Here is a 24,521-nt window from a genome sequence, read left to right as displayed (position 1 = left end):
GTCTGTAACCTATTGCCTAAATCAGCCTCTGTACCAGATGATTGAGAGTAGCTAATATAATGCTGGTTTTTGAAAAAGGTTCTAGAGGTGATTCTGGTAATTACAGGCCTGTAAGTCTAAATTCGGTACCAGGTAAACTGGTTGAAACAAGTAAAGAACAGCATTATTAGACACAAAGATGAATATGATATGTTGGGGGAAGAGTCAACACAGTGTTTGTAATGGGAAATTACGTCTCACCTGTCTATTAGAATTCTTTGAGCGTGTCAACAAGCGTGGCAAAGGTGATCCAGTGGATATGGTGAACTTGAACTTTCAGAAAGCCTGTGACAAGATACCTCATCAAAGGCTCTTAAGCAAAGTAGGTAGTCATGGGATAAGAGGGAAGGTCTTCTCATGGATCAGGAACTAGTTAAAAGACAGGAGACAAAGGGTAGGAATAAATGGTCGGTTTTTACAATGGAGAGGTAAATGGTAGAATCCAGCAGTGAGTTGTACTGGAACCTGTGTTGTTCAACATTTCATAGATGAAACATAAAAGGAAGTAAACAGTGAGATATTAAAATTTTCAGACAATACAAAATTACTCAAGATAGTTAAGTCCAAAGCTGACTGGTAAGAGTTACAAAGGAATCTCATAAAAATGGGTAACTGGACAACAAACTGGCAAATGCACATTAGAAAAAATAAGAGAGATCTTGGAGTTGTCATGGACAGTTCTCCAAAAACAGCTGCTTAATGTGCAGCAGCCGTCAAAAAAGCTAACAATGTTAGGAACCATTAGGAAGGGGATAGATATAATGCCACTCTACAAATCCCTGTTATGCCCACACCTTGAATACTGCAGGTAGTTCTGTTTGCCCCATCTCAAAAAAAGATAATTAGAATTAGAGAAGGGCAACAAAAATGATCACGGGTATAAAACAGTCAAGATGATCAGGGATTCAACTCCATGCTCTGAGTGTCCCTAAACTTCCAAATGCCAAAATCTGGGACTGGTCTATAGCATGGATCTTTCATAATTGCCTCATTCTGTTCATTCCTGCTGAAGCTTCTGGCATTGGCCACTGTCAGAGTCAGGCTACTGGGCTAGATTGACTATTGGTCTGACAAAATACAGCCATTCTTATGTTCTTATAAATACCGAATAATTTGATTCTGCTTCAATTTAAAATAGTCCAGATTAAATTGTTGGGAATCCCCATATGCCAAGATTTCTATGGCCAAAGGAAAGCATTATAAATTAGATCTACATTTGTGAGGGAAATATGTTTAAAGCTACAGTTCACGAACCTCACTATCTAAGTCTTCTGTGTGGATAACTTCTGTGAACAGGCCTGATCTCACCTAATCTGCAAAGATAAATAGGGTCAAGCCAGGCTAGGTTTTCTTAGCTCCCTCTGGAGAAATTTTGGGTTGGTTCAGGCTCAGGTAGGTGTGCGTTTTATGTCTCCTCAAGCCTGTATAGAATATTTGTCCAGTTTTTCCTGTCCTCAGGGACTCCTCGAAACACTCTTGAAATCACCTGCCTCTCCCACCTATCCCTATCTTTCCTGTTCTCTTCAGTTCTAAATCAAACATGCTACTTCCTGGATCCCCCTCCAATCTGGCGTCCAACCCCTTCACTCTACTGAAACTGCTCTTACCAAAACTTTCTAATAAACTCTACCTGGCTAAATCGCAGGGTCCATATTTGCTTATCCTTGACCTTCCTCCTGATTTTTTTTTTTGATATTGTCAATTATACCCTCCTTAGAATTTTGTCTTCCCTTCACAACTCTGTCATCTTCTTATTTCTCTGATCATTCCTTCAGTGTATTTTCTGGTGGGTGGTGATCCTGTAGTGTTGAATATTAGGTCCCCTTCTTTTCCCTTTGCGCTTTCTCTCAGGATAATCTATCTGGTCGCATGGCTTCAACTGCTACTTACACCAGACTTACAAATCTACCTCTTCACTTCTGACCGGTCTCCGTTCCTCCAATCCTGCTCCTCAGCCTAGCTGACATCACCTGCTTGGATATCTTTCCATCAGCTTAAATTTAGCATGGTGAAAACTGTCCTCTTGACTTTTTCCTCCAAAACTCTTTGCTCCCCTTATTCAATGTCATTGCTGACAATCACCATCCACGCTTCAAAATTGCAAGGCTTTGACTCCTCTATCTGCTCCTGACACATCTAAGGCTGTGTCCAAATCTTTCACTTACTTGACAGCATATTGAAGATGCAACCCTTCCTTTCTGTTCCAGCTAAAAATCGTGGTCATATCTGTCCTTATCACATCTTGACTACCACAACATCCTCCTCTGGCTTTTGTAATACTTGCATTGCAACTCTCCATTCCATACAGACTGTGGCCCATAAAATTCTCTTTCTACCATTAAGCTCACTATGTTTCCTTCCTCTTCAAATTTCTATACTTACTTCCCCTCCTCCATGGCATTTAGTTTACATTTTTTGTCCTAGCCTTCAAGGCCTTACATATCTCTAGATTGGATTGCATCTGAAGTCTTGTCTTATTGCATCTTTCCCCATCCCTTCCTACAGTAGTGATGTTATCCTTAATTCCCTGTTAACTAACATATCCCATAATCTTCTCAGTATCTTTCTTCCACGCCATTCCTCTCCACATAATGCCCTACTACTACCCACACAATTTAAGGCTCCCGTCTCCTACCTCTCCTCGTGAGTACTCAGGGACAAGGGACCCAACTTATCCTTCTGTAGGCTCAGGGCTCTGTGGGTCTGCGGGGTCTTTTCCCAGTGAAAGAACCTTCACGTGGTGAATATCCTTAAACATGTACATGTACTTATTGGCAATTAGCAACAAATCAATGGAAAATACATGCCAAGCATTTAATGCTCACCACTCCCAACAAAGACAGACAGACATCTCTCGATGGCCAGTCAGGATCCGCTCTCGTCCAGGGCTCTGGGTTCTGCACAGTATGGTCATCCAGGGGTTAAAAGTCCTTGCAGCTTTGGTCTTGAATTGTATCCCAGAATTAAGTTCCAACAAGCTTATTTTCTGACCCTCATTATAGTTAAAATGAGAGTTCCTCTTATCCATACCATAATCAATAACTTTATTCAAAGCATGACTATACACTAAATCTAACCAATCATAACCCCTAATGGACTAAAACAATTTCTCTAGCAAGAGCAAAACCTTATAATTTCTACTTATCAGCAAAAGCAAGTTTTAACAAGAAACTCAGACAGGCACCCAGTAAGAAATTTGCAGAAACTCAAGGTTATCTTGTCCATACTCCCTTCTATTCCCATGAATCTGTGATTTTAATTTAATTATCCCTGTTAGTAATGCAGCTGATATTTTTCTATCTGTCTACACCAAAGCTGAATACTCCTGACTCTATAGTTATATTTCCAATTTATGGTGGCTGAGTATACAAGATGGATGTGAGTTATGCTAAATCCATAGACAAGATGGCTGTGGGTCATGTCAAGTCCAGGCCTCTTGTTACACTACTATCTGTCAACATAATTCCTTTGTTCTTAAAATATCCCCTGAAGACTACATCTGTATTGCCTACAAGTAGTAAATCAATAATGTAAATATAGTTAAATCCTTGTTATTCCCTCTGCTAGGATTCCTGATGCATACTCTACTTATGGTATCCAAGAGATAAGTTTCCTCCTACAAGATCCATTTTCTATCTGATATCTGTTTGGCAGCCTGTGTGAAATGTATGGTTGCCTCTGCCCAGTTTCCATTATACAGGTGTCTACATCACAGTGGAGAGGCCATGATGCCAATTAACCACTTGTAGTCAGAATCCCACATCTTAATTCTGGACAGCACGAAGCTAGCACTTGTGAAGTAACTAATAATTCGTCGATAATACAGATCCCAGCTTTGATTTCCCTATAGGGATTATGACTACAGAACATGTTTCCATGCCAATGTGTCTAGAAACCAAGAATGGGGTAAGAGAACCAGAACTGTTTCTAAAAAGAACATTTTCCAGTGAGCCTTCCCTTATGCATCTTCCCTTTGTTTTTGCCTAAATTTTTCAACAGAAAAAGATAACTTTAAGTGCTGCTGTTATACTGCCTCACTGGTTCCTGTGCACAAAGTTGGACTGATTGATGGTCTCAGTTCCTGTAATCAGCAAATACTCTCTTCAAAGAAAGATCATCAGATAAAGCAAACTCTTTAACAGAAACAAAGTCTTTAAAACTCACTTTCCTGAGAGAATTGGACAGGATTGTTATCAGTCTCCCTGCAGTACTTACTGGAAAGACAAAGCCAGACCGGATATCTGATCATACAAGTCACACTTCCAAAACGTGAGGGTGGAGTTGGGATGAGTTCTGGGAATGGGCAGAGGAGAAAGAGGTGTTGGGCTGCAATCTAGTTTGTTCACACAGGAAATTGTAGATGGCTCAGTGATGCATCATGCTCCTACAAAGGGGACTGGGGTGGGAAGAAGCATCTGGATTCTATCCCCTAATCTAGTAGTGAAGAGGTTATGGGAAGCGGGGGTTGGGATATGGTGTATAGGGAACACTGATTACCTGCATTCCTCACTTAGCCAGAAGAAGGGGAAAGAGTAGAGGCTATTAATTCCAGATTTTGAAAAGATGATTTAGAGCTAGTCTATAGGGTTGTAATGATTTGACAATTGGGGGAAGCGGTAGCGTGACTCCTTGTCTAAGAGTGTGCACGGGTTAGCTTGAATCCAACTAGCATAGGTAGCAATAGCACTGAAGACAGTGCACAGCGGGCTAGTGAGCCAAGTACATACCCAGAGTTTGTGCCAGGCTTGTAATTCCCATCTTCAACATGGGTACTACAAGCCGGGCATTGATCCTAGGTATTTACTTGGCTTGCTAGCCTGCTCTGCACTGTTTTCACTGCTATTGTTATCTGTGTTAGGTGGATTCAAGCTAGTTCACGTAGGCCAGCCCATGTCTGGCTTTTGCTATGTAGACATACCCAGAAGGGAAAGAATGATACATTTGATAAAGATAAATGAAGAGGGGGGTAGCTCCCTTTTATGGACACCCAGCCAGCCAGTTGGCTAGCTATAAAATCCTTGTTAGTAGCTGTTCTCTACTTGCTTTACCTTTAAAGGGTTAAAAAGTCCACAGGTAAAAGGAAGGGAGTGGGCACCTGACCAAAAGAGCCAATGGGAGGGCTAGAACTTTTTAAAATCAGGAAAAAACTCCTTTGCCTGTCTGTTGTTGTTCTCTGGAGAGGAGAGACAGGGCTGGAACTATGCTGTAAGAGCTTGTGTCAGGTATGAAAAATCATCAGATCATACCTAGAAACTACACATTTGAAACCCCAGATATGTAAGTAGATCAGGAAATGTCTAGGAAGATACAATTAGGTTTATCTCTTTTATTTTTTATGGCTTGTGGTCTCCTCTGTGCTAACCCCAGGTGCTTTTGTTTTGCTTGTAATCCTTAAGCTGGACCTCAAGAAATTCACCATTCTTGATGCTTAATTATTGCATTTCCTCTTTTTAGATCTAGCAATAGCCTATGTTCCATATGTATTTTCTTTCTTTTTGTTTTTAATAAAATTTACCTTTTTTAAGAACAGGATTGGGTTTTTGTGTCCTATGAGGTTTGTGCACAGGTTATTTAATTAGCTGGTGGTAACAGCGGATTTCCTTTGTTTTCTTTCTCAGCTCAAAGGGGGGGGGTGAAGGGGCTTGAGGGTACCCCACAGGAAGGAATTCCCAAGTGCACCTTCCTGGGTTCCCAAAGGGGTTTTTTGCACTTGGGTGGTGGCAGCATCTACCCATCCAAGGACAGAGAAAAGCTGTGACCTTGGGAATTTAATACAAGCCTGGAGTTGCCAGTATTAAAGTTTAGAATCCTTGGGGGGCCCCACCTTCTGCACTTGAAGTGCCAGAGTGGGGAATCAGCCTTGACAATATCCATCTTCCAACCTCAGACTTACCAACCTCCAAAATCAATGGCCAAATCCATCTCCCTTGAAGTATGTGACTGCTGCTGCTGACTTTAGCAGGAGTAGAATCATGGAGAATAAAACATGAGGAAAGCGAATGGGGAATTTAGAAGCTCCAGAGTTGTTTTTGGTGGTTTCATCTCAAACAAATGATGTAAATGGATTATTTTCTTTATCTACCTTTGGGCCATGATATGGAAAGGGGAAATTAATTATACTATGTCAATTCTCCTGTTTTGTAGTTGCCTCTACACCCTGTGGTATAGCGCTAATAAAACCTCCAAGTATAAAACCTTAAAAGGTCTGATATATAAAAACCTCAAAGATGTTCCAAGAAGCTATAGCTAAGAATAAAGTGAGGAAATTATGCGAGGAAAATACATGCTGAACATCAGGAAAAAACAACAGTTGGTTCTGATAGTGAAGTATATTCTCAAAAGAATGTGGGGAAAGATACATTGCATGACTAGTGACATTTAAAATGTGGGAGAATACAGCAGTAAGCCAGCTCAAGGTCTGCTCTAATTGGCTATTAGTAAATACCTTGTGTGTATTGCAAGGCACAAGTTCAAAGGGTGAATGCATTCAACTATCTGAGCATTGTACTAGAAACCTAAGAACTAGGCTGCCGTGGCTTATTGCTGCTGGAAGGTGGCTTTCTTTTATATATATTAATTTTTTTCTATAAGAAGTCTTCTTAAATAGTTTTGGGGACAGGAATGGGAGGAATTAGGCAACTTTTCCATTACGGAAAAAAGTTCATTCCAGAAGGATACGATAAAGTAGTAGATGGTTATACGCACCTTTTCATCAACAAAACACATCTAGAATTCTCTTTCTTGCGTATCAGTGCTCCCAGTGCAAATGGATTGCACTCCCTTAGCTCTGAAAGACTTTTGACTCCCTGAGGCAATAGTAAAGTGAGAGACACACACTGGTCATTAAGGCACACAACCAGTTCCCACTGCCTTGAGGCTCAGATTGGGAAACGGTAGCAATGCTCTGCCAACCTTTGTCCACAGCCTCCCTCCCTTTATGCCCAAACACATTGCCATTAAAAGTAGATTGGGTAGATTTTATAATGTAATCACCCTTCTGTGCTTTGGCCAGTTGTATAAATATTAACATTATACATAGGGCTCTTCGTTTTCAGTTTTTTGTTTTAATTTGCCAGGAATTTATCAATGTTTATTCAAAATTTTAAAAACAGTGAAAAATGGGTAAAAACTGAAAATGAAGGGCAGCGGGTGGTGGGAGAGGGGTGCTCGGTACCCACAGTATGCAGGGGGTAGGTGGTCTCAGCGGCCAGACCTGGACCCTTGCCTGTCTTCCTCCCTCACTGTGAAGAGGAAGCAGATGGTGCCAGGATGAAGGGCCAGGGAAGCTGAATTGGACCCCCTGCCAGACAGAGCCCCCTCCAGGGCACACAGCCCTATTTGCTTCACTTGCCAGACAGAGTCCCCTTCTGACTCCACCAGTAATCACAAGATGCAGCCTTCCACTCTCTTCCTGACCCCTGCCCGTCAGCCAGGGAAAGCAGATGGGGCTCTGTTGAAGGGCCAGGGTCAGGAGGGGCTCTGTCCAGAGGGGGCCAGTACTCAGTGCAGTCTTCTGGTCCCCTGCTAACGCCGCCCTTTCAGACCCTGTCCGCTTCTTCGGTGCAATGGGGGAGCGAGATGGGCAGGGAGCTCAGATAGCCCAACCACTGCAGTAACTGGCCTACATGGAGCAGAAGCGCTACACCCCATGAGAACTGGCCCCCCTGCCACACAGAGCCTCTTCTGGCCCCAGCCTTTCAGCGCAGCCTCATTCACTTCACCTGAAAAATTTTCTGGGTCCAAGCTAAAACAGTAAAATTGATAAAACCCAAATACTAACTTTGTCAAAAACCTGGGAATTTTTCAGAGAGAATTTTTAGCAACTACCAAAAAATGAAGGATCTTGATTATAAAATAATTGCTATCATTAAGCTTTAGTGGAGTATTTAAAAGCAGTTTTTTCAGACTGCCTGCAATCTCAGGTAGATGTAATTTTTCCTCTTCTTCAAGTCATAAGGGCTAGTAAGTGCTATTTATTTTTTTTAAAATATAAGCTTATATTCTGGAGCACAAGATACAGCCAAGATTTGTGTTTCTGGTTTCTCCTTCTCTTTCATCACATGGACAATTTTAGCCATGTCTCAAACACCATTCCAGGACTGCCTGTTCATATGATTGATATAAAAAAAATTGCAAGCTGTTTTGAAAGCTATTTTTGTTGGATAAAAAGTCATCAACTTAAAGGGTTTCCTGCCCTTTATCTGAATAGCAATGTAGTCAAAATGACAGCATTATGGATCCTGCACCCAACTTTTATGGGCTTGAGTGACATGGATAAAATACATTAATCACTATGTAGTGTGACAAATTGGAAAAAAACAATTTACTGTAAGTCATGGACACCTATATAAGAACGGCCCTACTGAGTCAGACCTAAGGTCTATCCAGCCCAGTATCCTGTCTTCCAACAGTAGTCAGTGCCAGGTGCCCCAGAGGGAATGAACAGAACAGGTAATAATCAAGTGATCCATCCCCTGTTGCTCATTCACAGCTTCTGGCAAACAGAGGCTAGGGACACCATTCCTGCCCATCCTGGCTAATAGCCATTGATGGACCTATCCTCCATGAATTTATCGAGTTCTTTTTTGAACCCTGTTATGGTCTTGGCCTTCACAACATCCTCTGGCAAGGAATTCCACAGGTTGACTGTGTGTTGTGTGAAGAAATACTTCCTTTTATTTTAAATATGCTGCTTATTAATTTCATTTGATGACCCCTAGTTCTTGTGTTATGAGAAGTAGTAAACAACACTTCCTTATCTACTTTCTCTACACCAGTCATGATTTTATAGACCTCAATCATATCTCCCCTTAGCCCTCTCTTTTCTAAGCTGAAAAGTCCCAGTCTTATTAATCTCTCCTCATACGGAAGTCATTCCATACCCCTAATAATTTTTGTTGCCCTTTTCTGAACCTTTTCCAATTCCAATATATCTTTTTTGAGATGGAGCTACCACATCTGCACACAGTATTCAAGATGTGGTTGTACCATGGATTTATATAGAGGCTACATGATATTTTCTGTCCTATTATCTATCCCTTTCTTAATTATTCCCGGGATTCTGTTTGCTTTTTTGATTGCCGCTGCACATTGAGTGGATGTTTTCAGAGAACTATCCACAATGACTCCAAGACCTCTTTCTTGAGTGGTAACAGCTAATTTAGACCCCATCATTCTATATGAATAGTTGCGATTATGCTTTCCAATGTGCATTACTTTGCATTTATCAACATTAAATTTCATCTGCCATTTTATTGCCCAGTCACCCAGTTTTGAGAGATCCTTTTGTAGCTCTTCACAGTCTGCCTGGGTCTTAACTATCTTTAGTCATTTTGTATCATCTGCAAATTTTGCCACCTCACTGTTTACCCCTTTTCCCAGATCATTTATGAATATGTTGAATAGGACTGGTCACAGAACAGACGCCTGGGGGATACCACTATTTACCTCTCTCCACTCTGAAAACTGACCATTTATACCTACCCTTTGTTTCCTATCTTTTAATCAATCCATGAGAGCACCTTCCCTCTTATCCCATGGCAGCTTACTTTGCATAAGAGCCTTTGGTGAGGGATCTTGTCAAAGGTTTCTGAAAATCTAAGTACACTATATCCACTGGATCCTCTTGGTCCACATGCTTGTTGGCCCCTCAAAGAATTCTAGTAGATTGGTAAGGCATGATTTCCCTTTACTAAAACCATGTTGACTCTTCCTCAACAAATTATGTTCATCTACATGTCTGACAATATTGTTCTTTATTATAGTTTCAACCAGTTTGCCTGGTACTGCAGTCAGGCTTACAAAACCTCCTTTAATGATACCTCAGTCTGGGACAGTTCCTCAGATCTGTCACCTAAAAAGAATGGCTCAGGTTTGGGAATCCTCAGCTGTGAAGACAGATGCAAAGAATTAATTTAGTTTCTCTGCAATGGTCTTATCGTCCTTGAGTGCTCCTTTAGCACCTCGATTGTCCAGTGGCCCCATTGTCGTTTAGCAGGCTTCCTGCTTCTGATGTACTTAAATTTTTTTTTGCTATTACTTTTTGAGCCTTTGGCTACCTGTTCCACAAATTCTTTTTTGGCCTTCCTAATTCTATTTTTATACTTCATTTGCCAGAGGTTATGCTCCTTTCTATTTTCCTCACTAGGATTTAACTTCCAATTTTTAAAGGATGCTCTTTTGCCTCTCAGTACTTCTTTTACTTTGTTGTTTAGCCACAGTGGCTCTATTTTGGTTCTCTTACTGTGTTTTTTAATTTGGGGTATATGTTTAAGTTGAGCCTCTATTATGGTGTCTTTAAAAAGTTTCCACGCACCTTGCAGAGATTTCACTTTTGGCACTGTACCCTTTAATTTCTATTTAACTAACCTCCTCATTTTTGTGTAGTGCCCCTCTCTGAAATTAAATGCTATAGTGTTGGGCCACTGTGGTGTTTTTCCTGTCACAGGGATATTAAATTTAATTACATTATGGTCACTATTACGAAGCGGTCCAGCTATATTCACCTCTTGGACCAGATCCTGTGCTCCACTTAGGACTAAATCAAGAATTGCCTCTCCTCTGGTGGGTTCCAGGACCAGTTGCTCCAAGAAGTAGTCATTTAAGGTGTCAAGAAACTTTATCTCTGTATCCCGTCCTGAGGTGACATGTACCCAGGTTTTTCACAGGAGTGGGTGGGTGAGATTCTGTGGCCTGCATTATGCAGGAGGTCGGACTAGATGATCATAATGGTCCCTTCTGACCTTAGTATCTATGAATATGGGGATAATTGAAACCCCCATTATTATTATTTTTTTATTTTAATAGCCTCTCTAATCTTCCTGAGCATTTCACAGTCACTATCATCATCCTGGTCAAGTGGTCGGTAATACATCCCTACTGCCACATTATTATTAGAGCATGGAATTACTATGCTCTTACTGTATCTTTTTCCCCCTCCTCAAATATTCCCCACCTTTAGATCCAAATTGTGTGGTTAAATTACACAGGAAATGCTTAATCCACCACTGAATACAGGCACCTCTGACGTATTTAGTTGATTCAATTTTACACTGCACAATATTACACTACAGCTTAGGACAGAATGTGAAGACCTTGTTAGAGACTTTTAGGTAGGTAGGATGCAAGTCTGTAGTTTGAGTAGGATATTTACAAGTTTTAAATCAAGCCCCGGTGAGGGCTGATTGCTAGTAATTACCATCTGATGACCCTTCAGTGGCTTACGTTCAATTAATTGGTTTCAGTCCAATCTTTAGTAGACCAGTGTCACTGCCACAACCAGAGTATTAACCAACACCCCTGTTGGGCAGCCTCAGCAGACGGGCCAAGAATTGAATTGGAATGGAAGCTGAGTTCCCTTACCTCTAGAGGTGGTCCCTGTAGAGAAGAGAGGAGGTAGATGGATGAAGAAAGTTGTACAGCTGCTTTCTCTGTTATATCTGTTTTAAGACAGAGAATTTAAGAGTGCCTCACCTTGTCAATTTGGCACTTTCTGACAACACTTATAAAAACTCATATGAAAAAAGCAAATATATATATAATTATATAGTGAAAATGAATTCTTCACCTTTTTCTCCCACTCACACAAAGAAGGAAAAAGAAACCTGACCTATAAGACATTTCAGAACAACTCAACAGATAAAAAGGCAGAGGGACATCTGGCTATAAATCACATCTTTACTAAGATATTTAACAGGCACAATGGGGAATGAGTGGATTAACTGGAAATCTTAAAGGCCATTTCAATAATGTACCGCGTCAGTCCTTCATCGATAACTTTGACAGTTCTAGTCCTGAACACATTCCTCTCTTCAATGAATTTCTCAAAGATATGCACACCGCCTCCCACCCCAAAATAATGTGCTTTGCTAGCCAAATACACACGGCCATTTTTATCCAATAGTTTAGAAATCGTATCATGCAAAGCACTGTAGTTGTCAGGATTGTAGATGGTCTCTGATGTGAGAATAAGGTCATACTTTGAAAAGGGTTTGTTGCCACTTAACATGAATTGGCTAAACTCAGCCCATTCTCCAGAAAAAAATCTGCACTTAGACATGAGAGCTGGTACAAAGTTTGCTTTCTTGTGCTTCTTTGAAGGAGGTTCACTAATTCCGCCATCACCACCACCATCAGTACAGTTAGCCACCACATTAGGCAAGGTTATTTCATCAATCACAGTGTGGTTATAGTCTTGAAAGTGGACTTCTTTAGCTTTTTTCTTTAATGCAACTATTCCCAGCAGCCCAGCCCCACAACCAAGATCCAAGACTGTCTTGTTGATAAACTGCATTTCAGCCTCTGACAAATAATCCATGAGATCAAAAGTGCATTCCCATATTTTCAGCCCCCCTTCATAGATGCCTGTGATAAGATCAGAGTGAGAAGAAATACTTTTAGACACTATGTCTTCTTCATGGGAGTCATTTGAAAGGGTCATTTCCACCACGGAAATATTTACATAGTATAGGCCCTGTACAGCTTCCATAACTTTATTTTCTAACACTTTGCTTAAATCTTCAGGAATCTTATGCTCTTTGGCAACTTTAAAGTGGGCTTGTTTCTTTGGCAGCACCTGGACCTGGCTTTTATCGGGGCTACAGTTTGCTAATGGAGCTGCCGTTTTGGGTATTGCCTCATGTGCACACAGAGACTCCTTGTGCAAAACATTTTCTACTGATGAAATTTCTTTGCTCTTTTCTGTAGATCCGCCTGGATTCAAAGAAGCCTGTGCAGATTCCAGCTGCAAGGCTGTATCACCAAGAGTCTCGAGTTCATTTTCTGCTTTCTCTTCAATAGAGAAGTTAAACTGAAAAGCCATTTTCCTATGAAGTACGAAAAAAATAAATCACAGCTTATATCCTAAGTTACAATAGGGCAGACACTCAGCCAATGAAACTGTTAATATAAATATGATTTTTCTTCTATGGCTTGTGCAGATAAGAACTTGCTTGCTGGCTATAAGGCTGCTCTGCTGTAAGTAAAAACTGTCTGCAAAGATCTTTACATTATTCATCACTATGAAAGCCTCTACTTTGCAGGTATAATGTCCACCTTCTCTGCAAATTCATCTGTTGAATTCTATAAAAAGAGAATATATGTCAAATATCACATTTCATTAAATTGAAAGATAAATACTTTGCACTTGTACCTATCCAAAGGCAGGGGTGAAAGTAAGTCGAGTGACTTACCGGTACGCTGGGGCCAGCTCTGGCCCCCAGAAGGGGAGGGGCTGAGGGGGTCAGAGCCAGCCCCAGCCCACCCTGTAAGGTAAGTGCCCCTCCTTTTCCTCCTCCCCTCCCCCACTGGGGTAGCAGCAGCAGCCCAGGGCTCCCAGGGCTATTTAAAGGGCCCAGGGCTCCACTGCTTCTACTACCCAGGGCTTTTAATTAGCCGTCGGAGCCCTGGGGAAGTGGCAGGGCTCCAGCAGCTATTTAAAGGACCAGGGCGGCAGAGGCAGCTGGAGCCCCGGCCCTTTAAATAGCTCCTGGAGCCCCCGCTACCCCAGGGCTCTGGGGGCTATTTAAAGGGCCTGCGGCTCCCCTACTTCTACCACCCCAGTCCTTTTAATAGCCCCCGGAGCCCTGGAGTAGCAGCGGTGGGGCTCCGGCAGCTATTTAAAGGGTCAGAGCGGTAGAAGCAGGGGCGTCCCAGGCCCTTTAAATAGCCGCCAGAGCCCCGCAGCTGCTACCCCAGGGCTCCAGCAGCGGGGCTCTGGAGGCAATTTAAAGGGCCTGGGGCTCCAGCCACTACTGGGAGCCCCAGGCCCTTTAAATTGCCCCCTGGGGAAGCCGGGCTGCCCCAGTATGGTGCACCGGCTCTTGCTGGTACACCGTACCGGGGCGTACTGGCTTACTTTCACCTCTGTCCTAAGGACAACATAAGTTACAAATATTATCTAATGCCACCCTGTAACATCCCTTTGAGGTAAGCAATTATTACTATTCCCATTTCACAGAGGAGAAAACAAAAGACAATTAAGGGGTTTGTGAAACATAACACAGGAAGTGAATGGCAGAGTTGAGTAAACTCTGGTCTCCTGAATAATTTAATCTTGTGCTTTAGTCACAGCCTTCCTCCCTGCAAAGTACACCAACAAGTTCAAGATATAAATTGCTTGCCTACAGGAAACTAAAATTTCAAATTTGATCGTCTGACAAGAAAATGTGATTGTTCCAAATTTCAGACTGTGGTCTCATTCTCGCCTGTAAATTAAAAGATTATTGCTCTGCATTCTACTTGCTCTATTTTGAACTACTATGCTAGGGTTTCTCCTGTTCTTTTTCAGGGCATCTGATTCTCACTTGGTATTATAGGTTTGGTTTTGTCCTGACTTTAACAATAAAAGTGACACCATCAGTCGGAAACTGTGCCAGAAATGAGACAATTTCTAATTTGAATAAAAATTCTAATATCTATGTAAGCAGTGTCAGGATGAGCTCTGCCCTGACATCTGGTGGTGAGGTGTGGCAAGTTGTGGAAAAGAACTTCAGGGGCTGATTCCATTTGCATAGGCACACCCACCCTGCCTAGAATGAGGCCATAGCTGCCCAAATGGTCACTTTGGCTGCTGTGGGAGCCCCAGTGTCTCTGTTATTGGGGCAGGAAGAATAAATTGTTATTACCCTGATTATGGGAACTGTGCTTGGAACTGTACTTGGCCTTTTGTTATGATGGAGGGACTCACCATCAACTAAGTAGCACTCGCTAGGCAAGGGTCATGGGTTCCAAAACTCTGTGAATTGAGAGAAGCTGGGGATAAGTATTAATACTTGGTGGTATGGGCCCCTTGGTGAGGGCCTTACATGCTAATTGCACTTCCTCCTCTCTCCACTGTGGAATATCAGAGCTAATTTTGATTTCATTAGATGTCTAGTTACAGGCTGCCGAGCTCACTTTGGGCTAATAGTGCACCAGCACTGAGGCTCCCCTACTACAAGCTGAATTCACCAAAGAGCTCAACTGACTAAGAGCTGAAATCACTGAGCGTTGTGTTAAGTAGTGGGGGAGCCTGAAGATATATTGTGGAGCAGTTTGTGGGATGGCTGGAGTGCCTTGTGGACAGGCTGGTGGAGCAGTTTGTAGGACAGTGGGAGCTGCTAGTCGGACGCGGAGCAGTTTGTGGGATGGCGGGAGCTGAGCGAAGCAGTTCATGGGGCAGCTAGCGGAGCAGAGCGAAGGCCTATGGAGCTGTAGGGCGGTCAGCTTCAGATCACGTAAGGTGCCTCTTACCCCCCTCCCATCTCCACCCGGGTTGGGAGGTAAAGCTCCTCTGGGGCTGCCCTGACCAGGGACAGAAACTTTTGGGTCATTGGACTTTTGGGACTTTGGGGTTGCTGGACTCAAGAACCAAAGGGAAAGGGGCATGCCCCAATTTGCTTGTGGTGCGTTTTTTGCTCATGGGTTGTGTTATGAATCCTGTTGGTGGTGCTTCCCCAACATAATGCCACATTGTTTCTCTCTGTTATTAAAAGGCTTTTTGCTACACTCAGACTATGTGCTTGCAAGAGGGGAAGTATTGCCTCTTGGAGGCGCCCAGCGGGGGTGGTATATATTTGTCCCAGGTCACTGGGTGGGGGCTCGAGCCGCTTTTCATTGTGTTATTGGAATGGATCCCCTAGATATTGAACCCGGCCCTTGTTGCTGCCAACTCTGACGGGCAGAAGGGTTACATCTAAATAATATTATGGCTCATATTCACATCCTTCTAGTTTGAAAACTAGATCCAACCACGCAGACTAGCACTACTCCAGTTCTCCACTAGCACCGCCTGCAGTTGCACTAATTCTGCACCCTTCACCCCTACTTAACCTTACTCCTGTGAGGTTTCAGAGTAGCGGCCGCGTTAGTCTGTATCCCTAAAAAGAAAAGGAGTCTCTAAGGTGCTACAAGTACTCCTTTTCTTTTTACTCATGTGAGCAGCCCCCTTGCTTTGGGAGGCTCTTATCTTTAATGGAGTCCCGCAATCTTCTGAGTAGAGTTTAGCACGTGTATAAATGTTTGCAGGAACAGGGCCTCGGCCGCTGTTCTTCTCACATTGCTGTTTGTGCTACCGTAGCCTCTGGAGTCTAAGATCAGGGCCCCACCGTGCCGGGCTCTGCACATGGACCGCAAGACACCGTTTGTGCTGAAGACTCTGCAATCGCTAAAGAGACCGGACAGACACAGGGCGAGAGGGGAAAAAGGCACAGAGAGCAGGGGAGTGACTTGCCCAAAGACGCTCAACAGGCCAACGGCACAGCTGGGAGTAGAGGCCATGTCCCCTGGTGCCCACTCCCGTGCTCGGTCTGCTGCTTCCCCAGAACAAACCTGTCTCCGGGGACCTCCCTTTGGCCCCGGCTGGCTGCGGGGAGCGGGGGGGGTCACTCACCTTGCCGCGGGGACCCCCCCTTGGCCCTGGCTGGGGGTCACTCACCCTGCCCCGGGGACCCCCCCCCCGCGGCCCTAGCGCGCACGGATACATACCGGCCGCCTCGGCCCTTCCCGCCACTGTGCCGGGCCCGGCCGCCTCACTCCGCCGCGCGCTCTGCCCCGCCCCACACAGCGCGGCGCCTGCCGCGGCGGCTGCTGGGAGAGCGCGAGGCGCAGCGTGGCCGCCGGCGGCGGGACGGAGCCGGTGCGGGCCATGTCCCCGGCGGACCCCGAGCTGCTGCTGCGGGAGTTGGGGGGCTGGGATGGGGCGCTCTGCCGCCGGGAGCTGCCCTGTGTCCTGCCCCGCCTACTCATATCCTTCCGCGGGGCCTGGCCGGGGCGTCACTGGGGCGCTATAGGGTGGGGCTGGGGCCCTGCGGGCTGGCACCGGGGCAGGGCTGGGGCGCTGGAGGGTCTCACTGGGGCAAGGGTGGCGCTGAGTTGCGGTGGGGTGTCACTGGGGTGGGAATGGGGCACTGCAGGGTGTCACTGGGGCAGGGATGTGGCTGGGGGCTATGTGGGGTGTCAGTGGTACGAGGATGGGGCGCTGCGGGGTGTCACTGGGGCAGGGATGTGGCTGGGGGTGTCACGGGGCTGAGGCTCAGTGGGGTGCCACTAGGATGGGGCTCTGTAGGGTGTCGGTGGGGCTGAGGTGCTGCGAGATGTCACGGGTGGGGCTGGGGCCAGGGTGCTGTGGGGTGTCACTGTGGGGTATTGCTGTGACAGGAAAGGAACTGGGGTCAAGTGCTGATGGGATGGCACAGGGGCAGAGTTGCCAGTGTTGGCGGCAGGGATAGGGTGGGTGTCTGTGCACTGATGAGAGCTGATGTGGGGTAGCTGTTGGGCGGCATTAGGGCAGGCATAGGGTTGATGGGTTTATGTTGGGTCTCCATTGCCCAGTACTGTTGGTTTCTGACTACCAGACACCCATTACTGTGTACAGCCCATAGCCTTTCTTACCCTGTTCTCCAACCTTAGCTACCACTTGTCACTCGGTTTCTCTTATTTCGTCCCTACTTCCATTGCAGTGTATTGTGTTTAGTTTTTGCACGCTTATCCCACGGACCCCTCATACTGTTAAGCCCCTTCATGGCTCTGGATGAGTGCAGGACCTCCTCGCAGAGCGGCTTTCAGGGTCACGGCTTTTCAGTTTAACTTTTCTAAAGATTAACTTACCAAAATAAAAATAACAGAGTATCACAGAGTTCTGAAAATAAAGAACATGTGGGCCTGGTTAGCAAATGTAACAGCAGTGCAGTAAAGTGAAAATTCAATGTAAAAATAATTCAGTATTCCAAAAGGGTAAATTTGAAATTTAGCAACCCTGAATTATAATAATCCTCTTAAAATAACATACTTTACAAGAATAAACGTGTAAAAGGAAAACTGCAGTGACAAGAAGATTCTAATTCTGACACTGAATTATAAAAGAGGAGTAAAAAAAACTTATGAGTACCAACCTTTAGTTATTTAAAATTATTGAATGTTAATCTTCTATGTAGAGAGACAAGGTGGGTGAGGTAATATCTTTTATTGGACCAACTTCTGTTGATGACAGAGACAAGCTTTTGAGCCCCACAGAGCTGTTCTTCAGGTCTGGGAAGGGAACTGCCAGTCTCACAGCAAAAAACAAAGTGGAACAGATTGTTTAGCATAAGTAGTACGTATTGTAAGGGACCATTCAAGGTACAGTGGCTTGTTTACTCCTCCTCAATTATAAGATGAAGGAGGGGGTTTATAGGTTGCAGATTGTTGTAATAAACCGTAAATCCACAGTCTCTTCGGTCCATGGTTTTTAGCATCTAGCAGAGAAATGAATTTAAGCTCCCAGGCTCCTCTTTTTGAAAGCATTGTGCAGGATTCTTTTGAGGATGAGGGCATAAGTCAGACAGTGATCACTTTGTGAAAAGTTTCAGAGTAGCAGCCGTGTTAGTCTGTTTTCGCAAAAAGAAAAGGAGTACTTGTGGCACCTTAGAGACTAACAAATCTATTTGAGCATAAGCTTTCGTGAGCTATAGCTCACTTCATCGGATGCATGAAAAGTGTTCACCCACAGGGGCGATAGGGTGTCTTTGCTGCTGGAAGTCCTTTCCCAGACCTGAAGAACCTGTGGCTCAAAAGCTTGTCTCTCTCCAACAGGAGTTGGTCCAATAAAGATATTACTTCACCCACCTTGTCTCTCTAATATCCTGGAAACATTACACGACTACAACTACACTGCATACTATCTTTTATGTAGACAATCTGATTAAAAGTAGGATAGAGAGTGGTGTTACTGGAATGCATTGGAAAGTAGGAATAATTCAAAATTATAAACAGAATTCTGTTCATTTTTGTGTTTGATTAAAGTAGTTAAGTACCTTTTTTTTTTTTTTTCAAATTCACTTTGAATAGGTATCTGTGTGTATATAATTGTATTTATATTGGTCCTAATCCTGCAAGCATTTAAGCTCATGGTGGATGCTACTATGGAAACAGTGCCATTGATTTACCACATCCTTTTAAGTGTTTGCAGAACTGGAGTCATAGCAACTTCCATAGTGGGATTAGTTTGTACTTCAGTACATATTTGGGTTTCTTTTCTTTAACATTTTTACTCTATGTATCAAAATTCTGACGACTGGACTGAGCATATTCGTAAGTTATGATAACTTTATTTGGTGTTACAGTGCCTCTTCCCTATAAATCATTTTGTATTACAATTATTGTACTGTAGCTCCTGTGTTAATTACAAATACTTTATAACATAATCTTCCTTGGTTTTGTAAGACAACCTTCAAGAATCACAGACATTCTGAACAACTTAAAAACAAAAAGAGAAATAGATGCATGTGTGTGTGTATGAAGATCTTGTTTTCCCTTTTGGGCCATTGATAATTGCTAGGGTATTTGTTTAAAATAGAATCTTTTCACTTTCTGTCTCATTTGTACACTGGTATCATAATTTGTCATCAACATGGAAGTGGTTCTAAGCTCACGAAAACCAGATTGTGGTAAGAGGGTATTGGCAGGTTAATTAGAAAGGCAATCACATGTATTATGAATATTCTGGTAAAGATTGGGGGAAAGAAATGCAGACAGTAGGTGACAGTTTAAGAAAGCTCTGAAAACCATTTTTTAAAAGTTTGCTCGAGTGCCTCAGGTGTTCTTTTTAAAAGTGCAGGTGTTAGGATCACCCAAGAGAGGGGGAACTGGAAGAGGATGTATATACAGGGACACATTTTCAAGTGCAACTTCCATTAGCTTCAGCAGGTGTTGTCCATGCTTAGATTTTGGCCTACATTAAGCTTATATATAGGGGTTGTCACATTGATTCAAATTACGAGTCAGTGTGGCCTGGTATCCTATCTATAGGATATAGTGCTGTATATCAGATTGTTGCTTCCTGGGAAGGTAAAGATCCCTACGTTCATGCACCTCTCCAAATGTGCGTTGCTATGGGGGTGGAGTGGGATTCCTTCCTTCCCTCCTAACCCTCTCAGGCTATCAATTTATTTGTTAGGGTTGCTGTCCCCTTGTACTGTCAGAAAGAATACTTGTCCAGTTGCAAGTATTTTTATTATAGTGGGACTTCAGTAGTGGAATTTTTTTGATCATTTTGGTGTTCTTCTTTACTATAAATATTTTGCTTCACAGGTGTGCTGAGGATCCTGACTGAAATGTTTCTGCCTCATATCAACCTTTCAGAATTAGAGCAAACCTTTTTCTCAAAAGTGTTACCCAAGGTATGATGTCTTTCGTAATGTGAAGACTCAAACATCAATACAATACTAGAAACCTGGTTACTACAAGGTCTGTAGTAGTCTGATAGAATTCTTGTTTTGAAATCAAGCTAATGTTTGATATACATTCCCTTTCACTCTAAAACGGTCTCATGATTTTATATCCTGAGTCCTGCTTCTGTGATTTTTATTGTTAGTTTCAGTGTCAGGAGGAGTGGGCCAATGATGTTTTGCATGATGTAGTCAATAATAAAGTGAATTTTAAAAGCCTATTTTGAGAAAATTTGACCTATGAAAACAGATGATAAGCAAATGGAGAATTACATTATTATGATTATGATTATTTATTTATTATTAGAACTTTAGGGTGCTTCTTTGGCTAAATAAATTGCAAGGCCCAAGACTAAAGTATTTGTAGCAAATAACCTGTAAGGCCAAGTTAACCTAGGATATGGTCAATCCTGACAACATGAAATACGCCCTATTTATTATAGCTATACTGAAATTCTTAAATTAAATAGTCACATTTTAAATGAAATAGAAGAAACTACAATAGGGGTTGCCTAGCTCCCATTGTCTGTAGAAGTTTAATTCCCTAGAACCCCTGCTTGTAGACAATCGGAAGTCTGTAAGAGCTCCTGGTCGGTTCCTACCCCAATATTAATCATCCTCAACAGGTTTTCAGAGCATAGAAAGAAACTGGTTCATAATGTGCATATCCTAAACCTGTGTAATTTCACCACATCCGCGATGCAACATTCTGTCTATGCTTGGAAAGAGCTGCTTATATCTTTCTAATCCCACAACTAACAACTCTAAGGCATCAAGACCAAACAAAAGAAAAACAAATCTTCAAAAAGACATGACCTCCAAACCTCCTATATTAGGAACTGAAAGAGTTAACCTTTTCAGAATAATAAACTGCCTTTAAAACAAAACAAAACTCTGTATCTCCAAAATGATTGATTTGAACCAAACTTAAGAAAAGTCTGTTCTAGGGTATGATGTAGTATATAAAATTGGTAGTAATGTTAATATTGGTTAAAGTTGGGGTTGGAGGTTAAATGGGAAGCTCTTTTTAACTAACTACAGAGAGACTCATTTCTGTGTAATAACAGAACACATGATATCTGCCCTCATCTTAAATAGAAGTGCGACCTATGGAAACTGCAGGTTCTGGCATGCAGTACTTCTTGCTTCAAATAGCTAGGCTATGAAGCATAAGTCTCTGCATTCCACACCTCCATACCAAAGATGAAAGTGGATGTACGATGGGTGCCCTTGTTTTATACTGGCTATATGTTGGAGTCAATTAATATCAGTTTTATTTTAATTTGCTTTATTCTGACAGGCAATACAATTATTTGATGATTTGTTGTATGAATTATCGTGTCAAGCCAAAGGACTAACCAGCCAGAACATAGAATTATGCAAAGCAGTGAGGAATGTTTTACAGGTAAGTCTATTGAAATGGGCTGTAAGAGGAATGGTTAGGTGATTATATGTTTTTTACCAAAACTGTGGAGAGATTTGTGAAGTTTTTGTGCCAGTAACAACTGAATGTAAAATTCAGTTCTGGATTTGTCATAGTGCAGCTAGTTTGAATATGTCAGGCAATGTCCATATATTTCCGTTGATAAAGGGTAGTTCAGCATGTGTATAAATACTTGCAGGATTGGGGCCTTAGACCTTCAACCCTCAGCACTGTTAGTCTTGATTTTCATCCTGTTGCATTGTGAGGTTTCATGTTTATCTGTTATTGACTCTGTATCAGGGGATCTCAAACTCAAATGATCATGAGGGCCACATGAGGACTAGTACATTGGCCTGAGGGCGGCACCACCGACCGGCCCCCCAGGCTGTCCCGGCCCTGCCCCCACTCCACCCCTTCTGTGAGGCCCTGGCCCTGCCCCGCCTCTTCCCACCCCTTCCCTGTACAAACATGACTCTCACGTAAAGAGAGTATGACATCACAGAAAAGCTGTGGTCTGAAACTGCTTTTTTTTTTTTACAGAGCTTCCTTCATCTTTCTGGCTTCCTAATACTTTTCCATTTGCTAATGTCCTAAAAGACAGAGAACAGTTTAGTCAAATGCAAAATGGAAGAGATTCTTTATAATTTTGCTTTTTGAATTAACTGCTGCAGTGTATTGTTATAGATTGTGCCTTCAGTGATGATGATCTCACTTGCAGACTATGGTGCAGCTGCTGGAAACTCTGACGGGTTGTGTGCGACATATCTGTACCCTGCAGGAGCCTGTGCCTCTAGAGAGTATCCGTACCCTTCCCTCTTCCGTTCTGTATGTAATCAAAAACACATTTATGCACTGCAAGGTAGGTCTCTGGATTAATAGGAGAAAAAAAGATTCTAGATCTAGTTATAGATCATATAAAAAATCCTTTGAGGTGTGATTCTGCTTTGAAAAGTAACTTTTGTGGCTTTCCATTTTTGTTGCCTCAATATTGGATCAAATGTGCTCAGTTTACAAGTATGAAGATGGCTTTTCCAACTGCCAGCCCTGCAAACTCAGTCTGACCTCTGAAAGCCAAGCTCAGTTATTTCCATCTTGTGCATTACCACCAGTAATAAAGGTTTTTCTGATGAAATTCCTACAGTTTAAGATGAGACGGGATCATTATATTATCTAGTCTGATCTGTATACCACAGGCCATTACACTTCACTCGGTTACTCCTGTATTGTGCCCAATAACTTGTTTAGCTAATTAGGCCCTCTGACACCCGTGTAAACCCATTGTCTTCAGTGGATTTGCAGAGCTATAAGTGACTATGGATGTGTTAATATTAACTCTATGATTCAGTGCAGATTTCAAGGCAGACTTGTGATTGGGATTAAATACTTTGCGTTATGTATAAAAACATGTTGGCATCACATTTTGCAGCACCTGCATGTGGAAGAAAACTGATTGTTGTGCTTGAAACCTTTCCTGCTGTAAGCAGTGCCAGTATCATAAGACATAGTAATTTGTTATCCATCCTACTGGTATCAGTTTCACTTTTGAGCTTGTCTTCCTTGCTTATTAGAAACGTTAAATACTTATGGAGCCAAATTACACAGTGAGACCTTTGCCTAAGGACTTCTCCTCCAGTAGGCAATTTATTATTAAGAAACACTTTAAAGTACTGGGAAACTTTTGGGATACAACTACGTTTGTCATGAAGTATGGTCCTAGATTTTGGTAGAAATCTGATTTTAGAGTTATGCATCAAGGGTCTGATCCAAAGTTCAGTTAAATCACTAGAAAGATTCTTGCTGATTCACTGGTCTTTCTATCAGGCCCTAAGTGAGCGGGATTTTGTATTTCATGCATAATAACCACAGATGGCTATTTAAAATCAACTCACACAACCAGCAAAAGCTGTAGAAGTAGATGTTTGTATGCCTTGATTCTGCGCCCATTGACATTTGTAACAAAATTCCCATTGATTTCAGCAGGAGCAACATCAGATCTTTATTCTCAGACATTTTCTAACTCTCCCTAATCCCACGTTTCCTACAGGACAGCGAGTCACTGTACAGTGGGTGCCTGCACTTGATTTCCGACCTCCTCCAATCTCTGTTTAAAGAGACCTATTCTCTTCAAAAGCAGCTTATGGAGCTGCTTGATATGATCTCTATGGAATCTGCTTCTGCTGAGGACAGTATTGTAGATATGGTGTCAGGTGTGTATATGAAAGATGTTTCTTTATCCTGCCCAGCCCCCTGTTTTCTACAGACAGTGGGCCTGATCCCCCAAGATGCAGAGCACTTCCTGCTAGATGTTGAGCACCCTCAATTCCTGTTGCCTTCAGTGGGAGTTGAGGGCATTCGGCACTTAATAATTGGTCAGTTTTCAAAAACTGGAAGTGGTTTTGCAAATGCAGTGATGTGACAGCTGTGTTTGTTTTTTTTCAGGCATTGAATATACAGGTCTATTTAAACTCAGTGTTTGTTTGCTCTTACTTACTGTTTCCTCTGCAGTGATCCATACTGTGCTGGAGATCTGCTCTGTCATTTCCAACATGGACCATGCCCTTCATGCCAACACATGGAAGTTCATAATCAAGTATGTTTTAATACTTTGAATGTTGCTGTTGTGTATCCCAAGTGTATTTTAGAGCCACTGTTTTATAACTTGTTTAAAGCTAGGCTTTTCAAAAGTGCCTATGGGAGGTGGTGCCCTGATTCTCACTGAAGTTTAACTAGTAATGCATTCTCAGTTGAAAAAGTTATGAGCCTTGCCTTAGAAAGTGAAACACTCTTTGATCTTTTTTATATTGTGTTAAGGAAATAAATTCTAAATACAATATTATGATTTAAATGTTCCCCAAGGGTCTGAATTGGAATTCCAC

The 24,521-nt window shown here is 42.6% G+C and overlaps 3 protein-coding genes across 5 annotated transcripts in view; 1 reads left to right on the top strand and 2 right to left on the bottom strand.

Annotated features, from left to right (window-relative positions):
- Window positions 1–3,122, bottom strand: part of SELE (selectin E) — a 54,427-nt gene extending 51,305 nt beyond the window's left edge. The window contains exons 1-2 of the mRNA XM_084636067.1: window positions 2,865–3,122; window positions 241–408 (exon numbers count right to left, since the gene is read on the bottom strand). The gene's annotated coding sequence lies outside the window, so the exon portion shown is untranslated. The remainder of the gene's footprint in view (window positions 1–240; window positions 409–2,864) is intronic.
- Window positions 3,123–11,695: 8,573 nt separating this feature from the next.
- METTL18 (methyltransferase 18, RPL3 N3(tau)-histidine) lies at window positions 11,696–16,636 on the bottom strand. Of its 2 annotated transcripts, none has more exons than XM_084636408.1 (2): window positions 16,504–16,636; window positions 11,696–13,119 (listed from the first exon to the last, which is right to left on the bottom strand). In XM_084636408.1, the coding sequence occupies exon 2, from the start codon at window positions 12,857–12,859 to the stop codon at window positions 11,756–11,758; it is 1,104 nt and encodes a 367-aa protein (XP_084492534.1). In that variant the 5' UTR covers window positions 12,860–13,119; window positions 16,504–16,636; the 3' UTR covers window positions 11,696–11,755. The 2 variants fall into 2 exon arrangements, with proteins under 2 accessions (XP_084492534.1, XP_084492535.1); XM_084636409.1 differs by having other exon boundaries at window positions 11,696–12,863; window positions 16,504–16,566.
- FIRRM (FIGNL1 interacting regulator of recombination and mitosis) overlaps window positions 16,628–24,521 on the top strand; it is a 32,338-nt gene continuing 24,444 nt past the window's right edge. For both annotated transcript variants that reach the window (XM_084636398.1, XM_084636397.1), the window contains exons 1-7: window positions 16,628–16,762; window positions 19,047–19,086; window positions 20,086–20,174; window positions 21,523–21,627; window positions 22,364–22,504; window positions 23,690–23,852; window positions 24,151–24,235. In XM_084636398.1, coding sequence (XP_084492524.1) covers window positions 16,664–16,762; window positions 19,047–19,086; window positions 20,086–20,174; window positions 21,523–21,627; window positions 22,364–22,504; window positions 23,690–23,852; window positions 24,151–24,235 — 722 coding nt within the window. In that variant the 5' untranslated portion in view covers window positions 16,628–16,663. The remainder of the gene's footprint in view (window positions 16,763–19,046; window positions 19,087–20,085; window positions 20,175–21,522; window positions 21,628–22,363; window positions 22,505–23,689; window positions 23,853–24,150; window positions 24,236–24,521) is intronic.

This window comes from Lepidochelys olivacea (assembly GCF_965140295.1).
Source record: "Lepidochelys olivacea isolate rLepOli2 genome assembly, chromosome: 8".
In the NCBI taxonomy this organism is placed as follows: Eukaryota; Metazoa; Chordata; order Testudines; family Cheloniidae; genus Lepidochelys; species Lepidochelys olivacea.
This window is presented reverse-complemented; position numbering and strand designations above follow the sequence as displayed.

Bases quoted from the DNA above. Each gene is read 5' to 3' on its own strand.
- METTL18 (XM_084636408.1), bottom strand. From the start codon at position 12,859: ATGGCTTTTCAGTTTAACTTCTCTATTGAAGAGAAAGCAGAAAATGAA.